The 15,405-nt window shown below is 44.2% G+C and overlaps 1 protein-coding gene across 1 annotated transcript in view; it reads right to left on the bottom strand.

The window, feature by feature from the left end:
* THBS4 (thrombospondin 4) overlaps positions 1–15,405 on the bottom strand; it is a 53,552-nt gene that overhangs the window by 30,568 nt on the left and 7,579 nt on the right. The window contains exon 2 of the mRNA XM_040225874.1: positions 12,885–13,088. Coding sequence (XP_040081808.1) covers positions 12,885–13,088 — 204 coding nt within the window. The remainder of the gene's footprint in view (positions 1–12,884; positions 13,089–15,405) is intronic.

Raw genomic sequence — 15,405 nt, forward strand, 5'->3', positions numbered from 1 at the left:
CCGAGCTTCTTCAGAAGCAGCACCGTCAGAAGGGAGAGAACAGACCCAGTTCCCATCTTCTCTCTCTGTCCCCCTTACCAGTGCTCAGCTCACCCAATCTTAGCCCCCTCCTCGCCACACATACACACACAGGGGAGCCAAACAGAGGGGAGAATACTAGTCACCCAGCAGGACATCACTTCACCTCCAGAAGGAATGAAAAGTCAGGCCCGGGAGCTGGAAGGAGCAGTCTTCTTTAGGCTCCATCCCACCCCTGCCCCTCAGCACCCCAGGGAGCACTGCACTCAGGAAAACAGCCGTCACTGGGGACAGCTCTGCTTCTTCAGCTAAGGCACATTCCGTTCTGCCTGTTTCTCACGGAAACAAGTTAGCCTGGTGATTTCAACCTGCTTCTCTCTCAGGATGAGCACCAAGAACCCATCTGATTAGAACGAAAGGCTGCAGGTCTTCAAACACATTTCTGTCTCTACGCTGTTCCATCTCTAGGTTTCTCTGCCAGATTCCTGACTCATCTTCCTGCTCAGGGTCTTTTCCTGTGCAGGTTTTCTGGACGGACAGCTTGAGATGCCTACACGACTGTTCTGATCAAACAATTGCCTTCTCAGTGCAACACACAAGCGAGCCAATGGAATCCTCCTCTAGCTCCCTAGTGGTTCCCAATTAATGTGTAACTTATCCCAGGACTGACCTAACCTTCTAGCCACCTTCCATTCTGCTGATCACTGCCAAGCTAGACAACCTGTTTTAACAACCAGTTTTCACGCCTCTCTAGCTTTCTCCAGCCTCTCTCATCCTTTTCTTTCTGTGCAGAGTGTTCTCTTCTCCATCCCTCTCCTTCCTGCTCCATCACTGCTACAAATCGAAAGCCAAGATCCAGCTCAAATGCACCTGACTCCCTCTAGTATTCCATCTTCCTCATGACTGGAAGTTATCTACCTCATTCATATTCCCTTTGGAGAAGGCAATGGCAACCCACTCTAGTTTTCTTGCCTGGAAAATCCCATGGACAGAGGTAGGCTGCAGTCCATGGGATCGCAAAGAGTCGGACACAACTGAGTGACTTCACTTTCACTTTTCACTTTCATGCATTGGAGAAGGAAATAGCAACCCACTCCAGTGTTCTTGCCTGGAGAATCCCAGGGACCGCAGAGCCTGGTGGGCTGCCGTCTCTGGGGTCACACAGAGTCGGACCAACTGAAGCAACTTAGCAGCAGCAGCAACATATTCCCTTAGCACTTTCTCAGTGCTTTGCTAGGTGTACTTTTCCAGCCAAAACTCAGATACTTTAATGCCTGTGTTACCCTGGGCCTGAAGAGTCCAGTTTTTAAACTATTAAAAGGAGTTAATAAAAGCTGTCCTTCCTACTTCACTTTCGTTTCAGTGGTGGTTAAATAAGAAAATGCAAAACTGTAAGCTGCTATACACATGGAGGTACTAGTATATTTGTTTATTTCTTATTTTCTCTACTAGAGCATAAGATCTTGGGACAAGGAGTCTATTTCTTACTAATTTTCCCATACACCACAGCATCTGAGAACACCAAATACAACTGTTTGTTGAATGACAAATAGATAAAATAGAGTATTCTTGTGTTTACTCTGACTTTTTAAAACCCACAATCTTTAAAAAAAAGAGCAGTTTCTATTGGTTTACTTATATAAATCCTTCCCTTCTAAACTTAGCATCTGTGTGTACTTGAGAATCTGGAGCCTGATTTTATGGCTACATTTCCATGTCCGGGTACTAGCCTGACAGAGGAACCACGTAACCTAGCCTGACTAAATGCCATCGCAGTGACTGGTAGGAGATGAAGCAGCAAATGCAAGCAATGAAGATTTGAAATATTGCTATCAACTTGAGAAAGAATTTTCAAAAGGTGCTTTTTGAAAAGTGGGTGGACATGGTAGTCAGAAATATTATGATGTGTTGAATGTCGAGGCTATGAAGCAGGATGCCAGCTTTAAAGAACTGGAAATGATAATATTTTGTCTGCTTGGGCTAAGGAGTTCAGAGTGACGTGGCCTGCCCAGGCAGCAAACTCGGCAAGGTAGTCTGGGGCCTTCTGCTTTGCTTGGCAAATGGCTTTGCTCTTTGGCACTTTTAAAGATATGATGAAAGCTGCTGCTGGCAACCTTTCCTCTTCTTCTTAAATAATTGTATATTAAAAGAGCCTTCTTGCCACTAATGTCTCTTGTGATGGATGTTCTTGTTTGCCTTGACTCATTTGTCTTTATGCCCTATACACTGGATCTTTGTAACTTTAGCGCTTCGGAAATACATATAAAAGGAAAACCATCAAATTTCTTTTCCTGAAAGTACCGTGGGTGACTCCCAGGTGTGATAAATGCAGTATGTGTGTTTGGAAATTTTTTTCATAGCAGTTTCAACCAATGTAAAGTTTACAGAATACACACAGAGCAAAGAAACCATCCAGCTAAAGGAAGCACAGCAAGTAAAATGAACTTCTGCAGAGGGCTCTATGCTTTGATAAGTTATGAGGCATCACTGCCCAACTACCTGGTAGGGGAGAAAGTTGTAAGTGTGCACAGAATCCCAAGGTCACCTTAGAGGAGACAGTTGTGAGTGTGCACAGAATCCCAAGATCACCCTAGAGGAGAAAATTACAAAGCAATTTTGATGCCCATGGAAATCTCTCTAGCCTTAGCAGAGCCACAGAATATTAGCATTATAAGTCATCCAGCTTAATATCCCACTCCACAAATCTCTTCAATAAAAAAATGTAGCCTCTACCAGCACATTTCCAGTAACAAAGAACTCATTACTTTGCAGAAAAACCCATTTCACTTTTGGAGTGCTCCCCAAGATTTTCCTAATTCAGAGCCAGTATCTGTTTCCTCTGCCTTCCACCAGTGTGTCCTAATTTTACTCTTCAGGACTATAGACAGATTTAATCATATCCTCAATCGAAGTGATACTCTTCAAATATTTTTAAGGCAACTTTCATCTTTCTCATGTCTTCTGTTTGGCTCTTTGATTTCTCCAGTTCCTTTAACTTTTTGACTTGTGATGTGGTATTAAAAAAAAAAAAAAAAAAACAGAGCTCAGAAAGGTACCAGTTTAGTGACTCTCTTCAAAGTAATCTCTGACTTGACAATGTCCCTATGAAATGTGCTCACAACCAGACAGAGTATGCTAGATGTGGCTGGATAATTAAGAATCCAGGGGGACTACTAGTTTCCACAAATCTGGTCACATGTACATATTAATGTACAATTAATAGAGGAAAACAATAGAATGGGAAAAACCAGAGATCTCTTCAAGAAAATTAGTTTTACCAAGGGAACACTTCATGAAAAATAGCCACAATAAAGGACAGAAATTGTATCGACCAAATAGAAGCAGAAGATATTAAAAAGAGGTGGCAAGAATACACAGAAGATCTATACAAAAAATATCTTCATGACCCAGATAACCACAATGCTGTGATCACTCACCTAGAGCCAGACATCCTGGAATGCAAAGTCAAGTGGGCTTTAGGAAGCATCGCTACGAACAAAGCTGGTGGACGTGATGGAATTCCAGTTGAGCTATTTCAAATTCTAAAAGATGATGCTGTGAAAGTGCTGCACTCAATATGCCAGCAAATTTGGAAAACTCAGCAGTGGCCACAGGACTGGAAAAGGTCAATTTTCATTCCAATCCCAAAGAAAGGCAATGCCAAAGAAAGTTCAAACTACTGCACAATTGCACTCATCTCACACACTAGCAAAGTAATGCTCAAAATTCTCCAAGCCAGGCTTCAACAGTATGTGAACCGTGAACTTCCAGATGTTCAGGCTGGATTTAGAAAAGGCAGAGGAACCACTCTATTATACAGAATGAAGTAAGCCAGAAAGTAAGTCAGAAAGAAAAACACCAATACAGTATACTAACGCATATATATGGAATTTAGAAAGATGGTAACGATAACCCTGTATGTGAGAGCAATAGAGACACAGATGTATAGAACAGTCTCTTGGACTCTGTGGGAGAGGGTGAGGGTGGAATGATTTGAGAGAATGGCATTGAAACACGTATAATATCATATGTGAAACAAATTGCCAAAAAAATAAATAAATAAAAATATTATTCTCAAAAAAAAAAAATTGCCAACATTCGTTGGATCATGGAAAAAGCAAGAGAGTACCAGAAAAACATCAACTTCTGCTTTATTGACTATGCCAAAGCCTTTGACTGTGTGGATCACAACAAACTGTGGAAAATTCTTCAAGAGATGGGAATACCAGACCACCTTACCTGCCTCCTGAGAAATCTGTATGCAGGTCAAGAAGCCACAGTGAGAACTATACACGGAACAACAGACTTATTCCAAATTGGGAAAGGAGTACATCGAGGTTATATATTGTCACCCTGCTTATTTAACTTATATTCAGAGTATATCATGCCAAATGCCAGGCTGGATGAAGCACAAGCTGGAATCAAGATTGCCGGGAGAAATATCAATAACCTCAGATATGCAGATGACACGACCCTTACGGCAGAAAGTGAAGAAGAACTACAGAGCCTCTTGATGAAAGTGAAAGAGGAGAGTGAAAAAGTTGGCTTAAAACTTAACATTCAGAAAACTAAGATCATGTCACCTGGTCCCATCACTTCATGGCAAATGGATGGGGAAACAATGGAAACACTGAGAGACTTTGTTTTCTGAGGCTCCAAAATCACTGCAGATGGTGACTGCAGCCATGAAATTAAAAGACGCCTGCTCCTTGGAAGAAAAGCTATGACAAACCTAGACGGCATATTAAAAAGCAGAGACATTACTTTGCCAAAAAGGTCCGTCTAGTCAAAGCTATGGTTTTTCCAGTAGTCATGTATGGATGTGAGAGTTGGAGTATAAAGAAACCTGACTGCTGAAGAATTGATATTTTTAAATTGTGGTGTTGGAGAAGACTCTTGAGAGTCCCTTGGAAGGCAAGGAGATCAAACCAGTCCATCCTAAAGGAAATCAGTCCTGAATATTTATTGGAAGGCCTGATGCTGAAGCTGAAACTCCGATAATTTGGCCACCTGATGCAAAGAACTGACTAATTGGAAAAGACTCTGATGCTGGGAAAGATTGAAGGTAGGAGGAGAAGGGGATGACAGAGGATGAGATGGTTGGATGGCATCACCAACGTGATGGACATGAGTTTGAGCAAGCTCCAGAAGTTGGTGACAGACAGGAAGGCCTGGTGTGCTGTAGTCCATGGGGTTGCAAAGAGTCGGACACGACTAAGCGACTGAACTGAACGGACTGAACTGAAAATTTAAGGAACTTTTAAAAAAGTTGCATCACCCTATCTGTTCATTCATTCAGCAAACATTTTTGAGCAACTAGTAAGTGCCAGGCACTGAGCTCAACACTGGGTGGTTCTTAACACTGTTGATTAGAATGCTTAGGCTGTTGTTGTTGAGTCTCTCAGTCGTGTCTGACTCTTTGTGACCCCATGGGCTGCAGCATGCCAGGCTTCTGTGTCCTTCACTATCTCCCAGAGTTTGTTCAAACTCATGTGCCATTGGTGATGCCATCCAACCATCTCATCCTCTGTCTCTGTCTTCTCCTCCTGCCTTCAATCTCCTAGCATCAGGGTTTTTTCCAAAGAGTTGGCTCTTTGCATCAGGTAGCCAAAATATTGGGGTTTCAGCTTCAGCACCAGTCCTTCCAATGACTATTCAGGACGGATTTCCTGTCCAACTCTCCATCCATACATCACTACTGGAGAAATCATAGCTTTGACTAGATGGACCTTTGTCAGCAATGTGATGTCTCTGCTTCTTAATATGCTGTCTAGGTTTGTCATAGTTTTTCTTCACAGAGCCAGCATTTTTTAATTTCATGGCTGCAGTCACCATCTGCAGTGATTTTGGAGCCCAAGAAAATAAAAGTCTCTCACTGTTTCCATCGTTTCCCCATCTATTTGCCATGAAGTATGGGACTAGATACCATGATCTTAGTTTTGGGGTCTCCAACAACCTGTGTATCTGCAATTTTTCACTACTAGAGAAAGGATTTACATTTATTATTGTTAAATTTCATCTGATTGTGGCTTGTTGTGTCAGCTTGGTAAGACCTCGGAAATCTTGATGATGGCATCTTACATGTTCAACTGTCTTTTCCAGTTTTGTGCCAATTGCAAACATTAAAAATATTGTCTATGTTTTCACCCAAGTCACCGATTCATTGAAAAGTTCAATGACGAAGACAAGGCCTTGTCAGAAAACACTACATACTGTGCTACAAGGCAACTTACCAACCCTCAATAGTACTATTTTATCTAGCTCATTCTTTTTTTTTTACATTATTCAGAAAGGTATAGTAAGTGACTTCATAAAATTGATTTAAAAGTTTAGGACTTAGTTTTAGTAAATCTATCTGCCTTCAAATAACCCTAGCTTTCTTTTCCAGGAAATCCCCAAAGGTATGAGTAATAATACAGCCCTCTGGGAGTTTGTCTGCAAGTTCATGAAAATTCTTTGCACTTTCTGCATATGACCACTTTAAAACTAAGCTCATTCAATGGTGCCTAGTAAGAATGTAGTGAAAGTTAACAGGGAAAATGAGCACTGGGCCTTCAGTACAGCCTTGCTTTGCTGTGATGGCTCCATAAATAAATAGTATTATACGTGTCTCATTTTTCCCCTTCAGTATTTGGTTCAGAATTCTAACTATTTTTTTGGCTGTACAGCGTGGTTTGCAAGATCTTAGTTCCCTGGCCAGGGACTAAACCTGGGCCCTTGGTAGGGAATGCTCAGACTCCTAACCACTGGACTGACAAGGAATTCCAGAATTCTAACTTTTTAAACTCTTTCATCTCTTTCAAACTGTATCTCTCATTAGCCTGCAGGCTTCAGAACAACCACTCTGAACTATCTGACTTCTCCTGTCGCCGGCTGAGGAGCTTGGCTGGCTCTGTCCAGTCATCACCACTAGTTCTTGGAGCTCCCTTCCTTTTCACAGCACCAACTGTTTTTCTGTGGCTGTCAAACTTAGGCTGAAGAAGCAGTCTTCATGATTTTTCTGAGAGGTGAGGCTTTCGCTAAGGAAAGCCAAGAGTTCACCAACTCATCAGTTTTGGAAGACAGTTTCTTAAATAGTAGAGAGATGTCTCTGTCTGTCTATCTATCTAATATAGGAATCTGAAATTTTTATTGAGCTTCACAGCCTAAAAAAGTTATTATACTTTATATAAGTCAGTTTCTCCGATCACCCTGAAAGGTAGCTATTATCACTCTCACTTTAAAGATAGTAAATTGAGGTTAAGAGCGATTCAGAGGTGTTTTCATGGTGACACAGTTGTTAAGACTTTTAACTGTGACTCAAACTCAGGATACTATCCGCAAAGTTGTCTCTATGCCAGATTCAAGAAAATCAATCATATCCTCTACCTACCCCCAGTGGTTTCTACAGAATGCTCATTTCTATCAAGATTATATCACCCGTGTTACTAATAATCTGACAGATCATTTCTATCAGAAACACTACCTGCATTTCTTTTAAATCTTCATCCAAACGGTCTTCAACACTCATTCACTCAAAAGTGATTCTGAGCCAGACCTACTAAGTGACAGACATTGGATACATTTAGAATTTCCACAACAGTGAATGTTCTTCTTAGCAAAACTACTCTTCTCAGGCTCCGTTTATTCCACTCAGTCTCTTCATGAGACACTTCCATGTACAGGGCACTGTGCTATGTGCTGCAGCAGACAAATGGGAGTTAAGGGACGTTCAGTCCCTGCCTTAAGGGGGCTGATTACCAGCTGGAGAAAAGGCATATAAGTCATTCAAATCCAATGCAAATTAAGAGTCATGGAGGTGCAAAGTTATAAGGAAAGATGTTAGGAGGAATTTGAGATGTGCCTTGCACGTGGAAAATTTCAGTATCTGGAGATGGTGCAGGGCAGGCAATGGGGGCAGCAGAGGGCAAGAGTAAAAGGACAGAAAAGGAGAGATAGCGTGCGTGGGTCCAGGGAACCGTAGTTAAATCCATCCCATGGAAGCATGGGCTGCATGGATGGCTGGAAGGACAGATAAACTGGAAAGGTTGTTTGGGAGTCAGGTAGTGGAAAGCCCTGAATGCCCAGCAGGGATGTGTGTATCTTACTCAGTTTGGGATGGGAAGTCACTCTAGGTCTCTGGGGTCAGATACAACTAGATCCAAGTTATGCCTTGTGAACAGTAATGAGGCAGCTATGATAAGACGACTTGGAGAGTGAGAAACAGAGAGCACAGTTCAGTTGCTTAGTTGGATCCGACTCTTTGTGACCCCTTGGACTGCAGCACGCCAGGTCTCCCTGTCCATCACCAACTCCCGAAGCTCATTCAAACTCATGTCCATTGAGTCGGTGATGCCATCCAACCATCTCATCTTCTGTTGTCCCTTTCTCCTCCTGCCTTCAATCTTTCCCAGCATCAGGGTCTTATCCAATGAGTCAGTTCTTTGCATCAGGTGGCCAAAGTATTGGAGTTTCAGCTTCAATATCAGTCCTTCCAATGAAATTTCCTTTAGAAATCAGACTGGTTTGATCTCCTTGCTGTCCAAGGGACTCTCAAGAGTCTTCTTCAACACCACAGTTCAAAAACATCAGTTCTTTGGTGCTTAACTTTCTTTATGGTCCAACTCTCACATCCATACATGACTACTGGAAAAACCATAGCTTTGACTCGATGGACCTTTGTCAGCAATGTGATGTCTCTGCTTCTCAATATGCTGTCTAAGTTTGTCATAGTTTTTCTTCCAAGCAGCAAGCATCTTTTAATTTCAAGGCTGCAGTCACCATCTGCAGTGATTTCTGGAGCCTAAGAAACAGAGTCACAGAGAAACAGAGAGCCCAGTGGCAAACTCCCTTCTTTGCAGCTCTCGTGGGAAATGCTTGAGTTTCTCATAGGAGCTCATCTGGGGCCCAGAAGACCACTTAGTGCTCTAAATTCTAGATGATCACTTAGTTGCTCTTTGATACCATCTGTGCAGTCGCCCTCTCCCAAACCATAACTTTAACAGGGGGAAAGATGTGTCTTCCTACTCCAATATTTTTAGTCACAAGAGATATATCTTGACTTCTCCTGTTTCACTGCTCTCCATGAAGATCTGCTGAGCCGAGTCGGCTGAATGACGACTGGGGTTCACCTTCCAGGATGGTGATTCTTCCCCACCCTCCACAGATCACAGCAGGGGTGCACGGCCACCCGAAGGGTCAGGCCACCAAAGATGTCCTCCTGCCCTCTGTGATCTCTTGCTCACCTGGTCCCTGCTACACCTACTCCCTACTCATATGACTGTGCTTACCCCTTGCCCCAGCTAGTGACTGTTCTAATCCTTAGGCCGGGGCAACTCCACCAGCTGGTTTACTAATTTATTACTGTAACAGGGAAGAGTCAATTCTGACTCCCGTTGGATCTGTTTCTTTGACTTTAACTTTTGCTTTCTGTTGCTTTTGTTATTATAATCATAGATAACGGCCTGCCTCAGGGAACACGGTCCTTCTGCCCGAAAGTTAAAGTGGCTGTGTTCAGCTCACAGGGAGACAATCTGACTCTGCCCATCTGTGCATGGCTGCAGAAAAGAAGAAGTTAACACATCCTCTCCTGTTCTGCAAAATAAGTGGCCTTTTTACTTTACTTCCTCACCTCCTCTCCCACTCTGTTCCATAAAACAAACTGGCGTCCAGACCCTGAAAAGATGATTTTTTTTGAGATACTACTCTGCCATCCTCTTGGTCTGCCAGCTTTCTGAATGAAGTCATATTCCTTGCCTCGACACCTGTCTCAGGATTCACTGGCCTGTCATGTGGCGAGCAGAGTGAACTTGGACTCAGTAACATACATCTGCATTTAATTAATCTGAGGTCATTAATCTGAGGGGGCTGTGAGAGATGTGTCCCAGCTGCTGGTTTCCCTGGTAACTGACAGTCAACCTGAGGTCAGTTCCCCCTACAAATGGTAGCCTCCGTATCCCCCTGAACGGCCAAGATTGCTACCATGTCCTGCCTTCTGTCTGCAGATACAGTGGGATGTCTCTCCAGGACCTTTTGCTGCAGACTTGTAAGAGCCCCTTTCCAGTAAACCAACGATGTCTGGGCTCTTTGTTCACTCTTGAGGTTGGGCAACAAGACGTACAGGTGTCCAGGATGCAACCCAACACCACCTCTGAACACCTCCACAGGGAGTTACAACCACACACCACATCTTTTTCTTGGACCTGAGGGACCCACTGACTTCTCTTTCTTGCAGTCAGAACGCGCTGCTGCTCCTTCCGAGACCTTTCAGTGATGGCAAATCTCTGCATTTTTTTCTACTGCTCCAGGGAACCTTGAATGTCAAATTCTCCAACTCTCACGATTCTAATTCTGGTATAAATTCCTCTTTGTTTTCTGAGAATTGTCATAGGACTCCTTTAAAAACAAATTTTTTTTTTCTAAGAGCTATTTATCTTTTCTAGTAGGCTGGCAGGTGGAGAGGTATTCACAATCATTTCCTCTTTTTTCTCCTTTAACATAGAGATCAGCTGGTATTAACAGTTGACTCACTGCTGCTGCTGCTGCTGCTAAGTTGCTTCAGTCGTGTCCCAACTCTGTGCGACCCCATAGATGGCCGCCCACCAGCCTCTACCATCCCTGGGATTCTCCAGGCAAGAACACTGGAGTGCGTTGCCATTTCCTTCTCCAATGCATGAAAGTGAAAAGTGAAAGGGAAGTCGCTCAGTTGTGTCTAACTCTTAGCGACCCCATGGACTACAGCTTTCCAGGCTCCTCTGGTTGACTCACTGATGACTCTTCAAAGGAAAAACATCTACCTGCCCAAGCATTCCCCCAGCCTCTACAGAGCAAATAGAAAGAAATCAGTGCAGGCGGAGGGGGGAGTTTCTTCCTGTTTCTCCACTACGGCAGATTTAGAAGTAGAGTGAGATTCAGTGAGAGTGAAAACCTAGAGGCAGAGCTCTTCACTCTACCGAGGGCCTTTTAGCCGCCAAGCTGAGTGAGCTAAAAGAAAAACCTTCCAGAGCATTTAAAATAGCTTAGATAGCTTCTTAAAAGAGAAGCTCCTCCTCTAAAGAGCAGGGTGGTTTTTATATATCATAAACTGAGTAGAGAAGACGAGCTGTGCCTTCAGTAGATCTGAGGCAAAATGGGGTTTTCAGAACCACGGCAGAGAGATGGGGGAAATGACCTCCCAGCATGGCTTCAGGTGGGGCAAAGGGAGCAGGAATGGTTGAACCACTGGCTAAATCATGAAGCAGGTCCCCAGCTCCTTCCATGATCTGAAACCGCACCTCAACCCCTGAGAGGCCAGGAGGGACAGAAGGGCCATGCAGACTGGAGAGCGGGCTGGGAGTGGGGGGAGGGAAGGAGGATATTGGAAACTGACATAAAGGAAGCCACTAAAACCCCACTCCTTTTCGCTTTTAACTCTATTGTCCTATGAACGCTAAGAATTAGGGGTTTCTTTCAGTTCCTAACACCTGCAGCTTTAAGTGTTCAATCACAATTAGAGTCTGAGACAGTCTGAAGTGCTCGAAGGATCTCCTCTGTAAAGCAAATTGAAATAAATAAAAAAAAATCTCTGCAGGAAGGATCAATCCTCCTCTTTTTTTATTAAAAACATCAGGCAGCACAGACACGTATCTGTCACATTCCTCAATAAGCAGGAACAGGTGCTGTCCCCAGGGCACGGGTGGAAGAGGAGGAGATGAAAAAACAGTGACCTTTTTCTCTGGGAGTCATTTCTTAGTATACCATAGTAACTCACTTTGACAGTGAAACATTTGACAGCAGGGGGAACAATCAAGTGACAGATCTGTGTAAACAGGCACAAAACAGGTGGAAAAGAGAGCTGTTCATTTAGGTCCCCCTGTGAGATATATTGTCTCCATCAAGTCCAGGCGCTGCGGGCAGAGCTAGGAGTTAAGTCTGCCACATGCCTCTGCTGCTGCTGCTGCTGCTGCTGCTGCTAAGTCACGTCAGTCGTGTCCGACTCTGTGCAACCCCACAGACGGCAGCCCGCCATGCTCCCCCGTCCCTGGGATTCTCCAGGCAAGAACACTGGAGTGGGTTGCCATCTCCTTCTCCAATGCACGAAAGTGAAAAGTGAAAGGGAAGTTGCTCAGTCGTGTCCGATTCTTAGCGACCCCAGGGACTGCAGTCCACCAGGGTCCTCCAGCCACATGCCTCTACGGGAGCACAAAGAATGGGGTGAGTGGCTATTACAGGCTGAGTGCTTGTGTTCCCCTCAATTCATGTGCTGAAGCCCTGGTCCTCAGAGTGATCGTATAGGAAGTGGACCTCTGGGTGGGAATTCGGTTTAGGTGAGGTCATGAGGGTAGGGCCCTTCTGATGGCATCAGTGTCCTTATAAGAAAAGGAAGACAGAGTTTTCTCTTTCTCTCTCCACCAGTACACACCGAGGAAAGGCCATATGAGGCCACAGTGAGAAGGTGGCCATTTACAAGTCAGCACTCAGGCTCTCACCAGGCACCCAATCTGCTGGCAGCTTGACCTTGGACTTACCAGTCTCGGTACTATGGGATATTAAAGTCTATTGCTTAAGCCACAGACTTTACGGAGTTTATGGTATGTGTCACAGCAGATCGAACTAATACAGTGGCTTAATTGCGCTGGGTCCTGTCCCTTCAGGAACTGGATCCAGAATAACACGAGGATGGGGCAATGTCAAAGCGCATTTTGGCCACAAGCAAGTCTTCCTTCTTTCTCCCGATATCAACTCACCCTCCCTATACAGGTAAATGTACAAGTAGAAGAAGTTGGTATTGAAAGCTGAAATGAATGGTGGATGGAACCACCTGAAGGAAAGAAGACACCCTCCTCCCACTAAATCCTGGAAGAGGCAGAGAGGATTTTTAAGAAAATGATTTCTACAAACTTGCTTACCTTTATTTAAACGTCCCATGACAGTAAATTCAAAATATTTGCTGTGGTCAGCTGAAGAGTAAAGGCCGAAGATGGTGGCTGAGCTTTTCGACTGCAGCTTGAAGGTGGAGATCACGTAGAGCTCGTTCAGAGTGGGGTCTGTCAGGATCGGCTGCAGAACACTTGGGTTCAGCCTCTGGCTGGCAGATGGGAGAAGGTCAAAGACTGGGGAGAATGGGAAGACAAGGGCAATCAGCGAAAGGTTAACTTACGGACAAACGTGGTTTTTGTTTTTGTTTTGTTTTTGAGGGGGGACAATTTTCACAGTAAGCTATGAAGTAAGCTGATATTATAATCATTTTCCCATATTGTCAGACTTGCCAGTTGCCTCCTCACTCTACGGTGACTGGACATTTGAACCAGAAGGAATATAGCACAACATTCATCACCAAGTTATAGACCCCAAGAGAAGACAAAGTTTGCAAACCCATTTTGCCTCAAGAAGTGACTCTGAAAACGCGCACCAGGAAAAGCACTAAATGTTTAGCATGTGGGGGGTCGGGAAAGAACACGGGCCTCCTGGTGGGGCTAGTGGTAAAGAATCCACCTGCCAATGCAGGAGACATAAGGAACGAGGCGGGCTTGATCCTTGGATCGGGAAGATCCCCTGGAGGAGGGCATGACAGCCCACTCCAGTATTCTTGCCTGGAGAATCCCATGGACAGAGGAGGCTGGCAGGCTATAGTCCATGCGGTCACAGAGAATTGGACATGACTGAAGCAACCTTAGCATGCACGCATGCATACAGGTAAGAGCATCCAAGTCATTGTTTTTCCTATGTCCCCTAGCAGTGAATTTCTGCCTTGGGATCCCTCATGTGTCTCCTGGATCAAATCCAACTGTCTATCCCTGGTCAGTAATAAATGACACGGGGACCGCCATAGAAAGCATGGATGTGGTGGGAGATGCAATGTCAACAAAACAATCTGCTACCTTTGTGGGACCTAAGTGTGCCTTTGTGCATTTTCAGTTCTCCAATATTTCTCTGCTAAGAAATTGTGAGTTTGACAATGTGGAAACAAAATGGAAACATAACAGTACAATGTGCTTTCTATTTCTTGACTGTATAACCTGACAGAGTTGGTCTACAAAATCTAGAATCTAAATTTATATTGTGCAAGTTGCTTTTGATACAAGCCAGCTGCACTTTTAAACTTTATGAAAGCTATAAAAAAAGTGTGTCCAGTTAATTTCAAAGGCAAAGGCCAAATTTGGGTAACTCTCACTAGACTGTTACCTAGTGTTTCTTTTGGTTTATGCAAAATTGTTTGAACAATTCCACAGTCTGCAAGAACTTCAGGCTCCAGAGCTATTTTCTGGATATAATAAGCTGGTTACTAAAAATGGTCATAGTATCCGTAATTTATAAAGAGTTCTTACAAATCAATGAAATAAGCATCCTAACAGAAAAAAAAAAAAAAAAACGGGCACATAACATGAAAAAACAATTCACAGAAAAAGTATTACAAGGGTAAATAAGTACACAAATAATGTGTTCACATGCTTAACTAATGATGAAGGAATTGCTAACTTAAACATCAAGGTAGAGCTTTCCTGGTGGTCCAGTTAAGAATGTACCTGCCAATGCAGGGGACACTGGTCTGATCCCAGCTCTGAGAAGATCCCACATGCTGCAAGGCAACTGTGTGTGTGTGTGTGTGTGTGTGTGTGTGTGTGTGTGTGTGTGCCACAACTACTGAGCTAGTGCTCTAGAGCTCGCAAGGCACAACTCATGAGCCCACACTCCGCAGCTACTGAAGCTGACGTGCCAAGAGCTTGTGCTCCTCAAAAGAGAAGCCACCACAACGAGAAGCCTGCACAGAGCCAGGAAGCGAGCCCCTGCTCACTGCAACCAGAGAAAGCCCTTGCACAGCAATGAAGACGAAACACTGCTGCTGCTAAGTCGCTTCAGTCGTGTCCGACCCTGTGTGACCCCATAGACGGCAGCCCACCAGGCTCCCCCGTCCCTGGGATTCTCCAGGCAAGAACACTGGAGTGGGTTGCCATTTCCTTCTCCAATGCATGAAAGTGAAAAGTGAAAGTGAAGTCGCTCAATCATGTCCAACTCTTAGCGACTCCATGGACTGTGGCCTACCAGGCTCCTCTGTCCATGGGATTTTCCAGGCAAGAGTACCGGAGTGGGGTGCCATTGCCTTCTTTGAGTGACAGCAGCTTGGGCTAAATGTATTCACTGCTTTCGTTCTAGCCAGGAAGCAAGACAGGTGAACGAGGCCCAGGTTAGGGGATAGACATTGTCTCCCAAGTCTGTGCTGCTGCTGCTGCTGCTAAGTCACTTCAGTCGTGTCCAACTCTGTGCAACCCCATAGACGGCAGCCCACCAGGCTCCCCCATCCCTGGGATTCTCCAGGCAAGAACAATGGAGCGGGTTGCCATTTCCTTCTCCAATGCGTGAAAGTGACAAGTGAAAGTGAAGTCGCTCAGTTGTGTCAGACTCTTAAATAAATAAACATTAAAAAAACAC

The sequence above is a fragment of the Oryx dammah genome, unplaced genomic scaffold (genome assembly GCF_014754425.2).
Source record: "Oryx dammah isolate SB20612 unplaced genomic scaffold, SCBI_Odam_1.1 HiC_scaffold_26, whole genome shotgun sequence".
NCBI lineage: Eukaryota > Metazoa > Chordata > Mammalia > Artiodactyla > Bovidae > Oryx > Oryx dammah.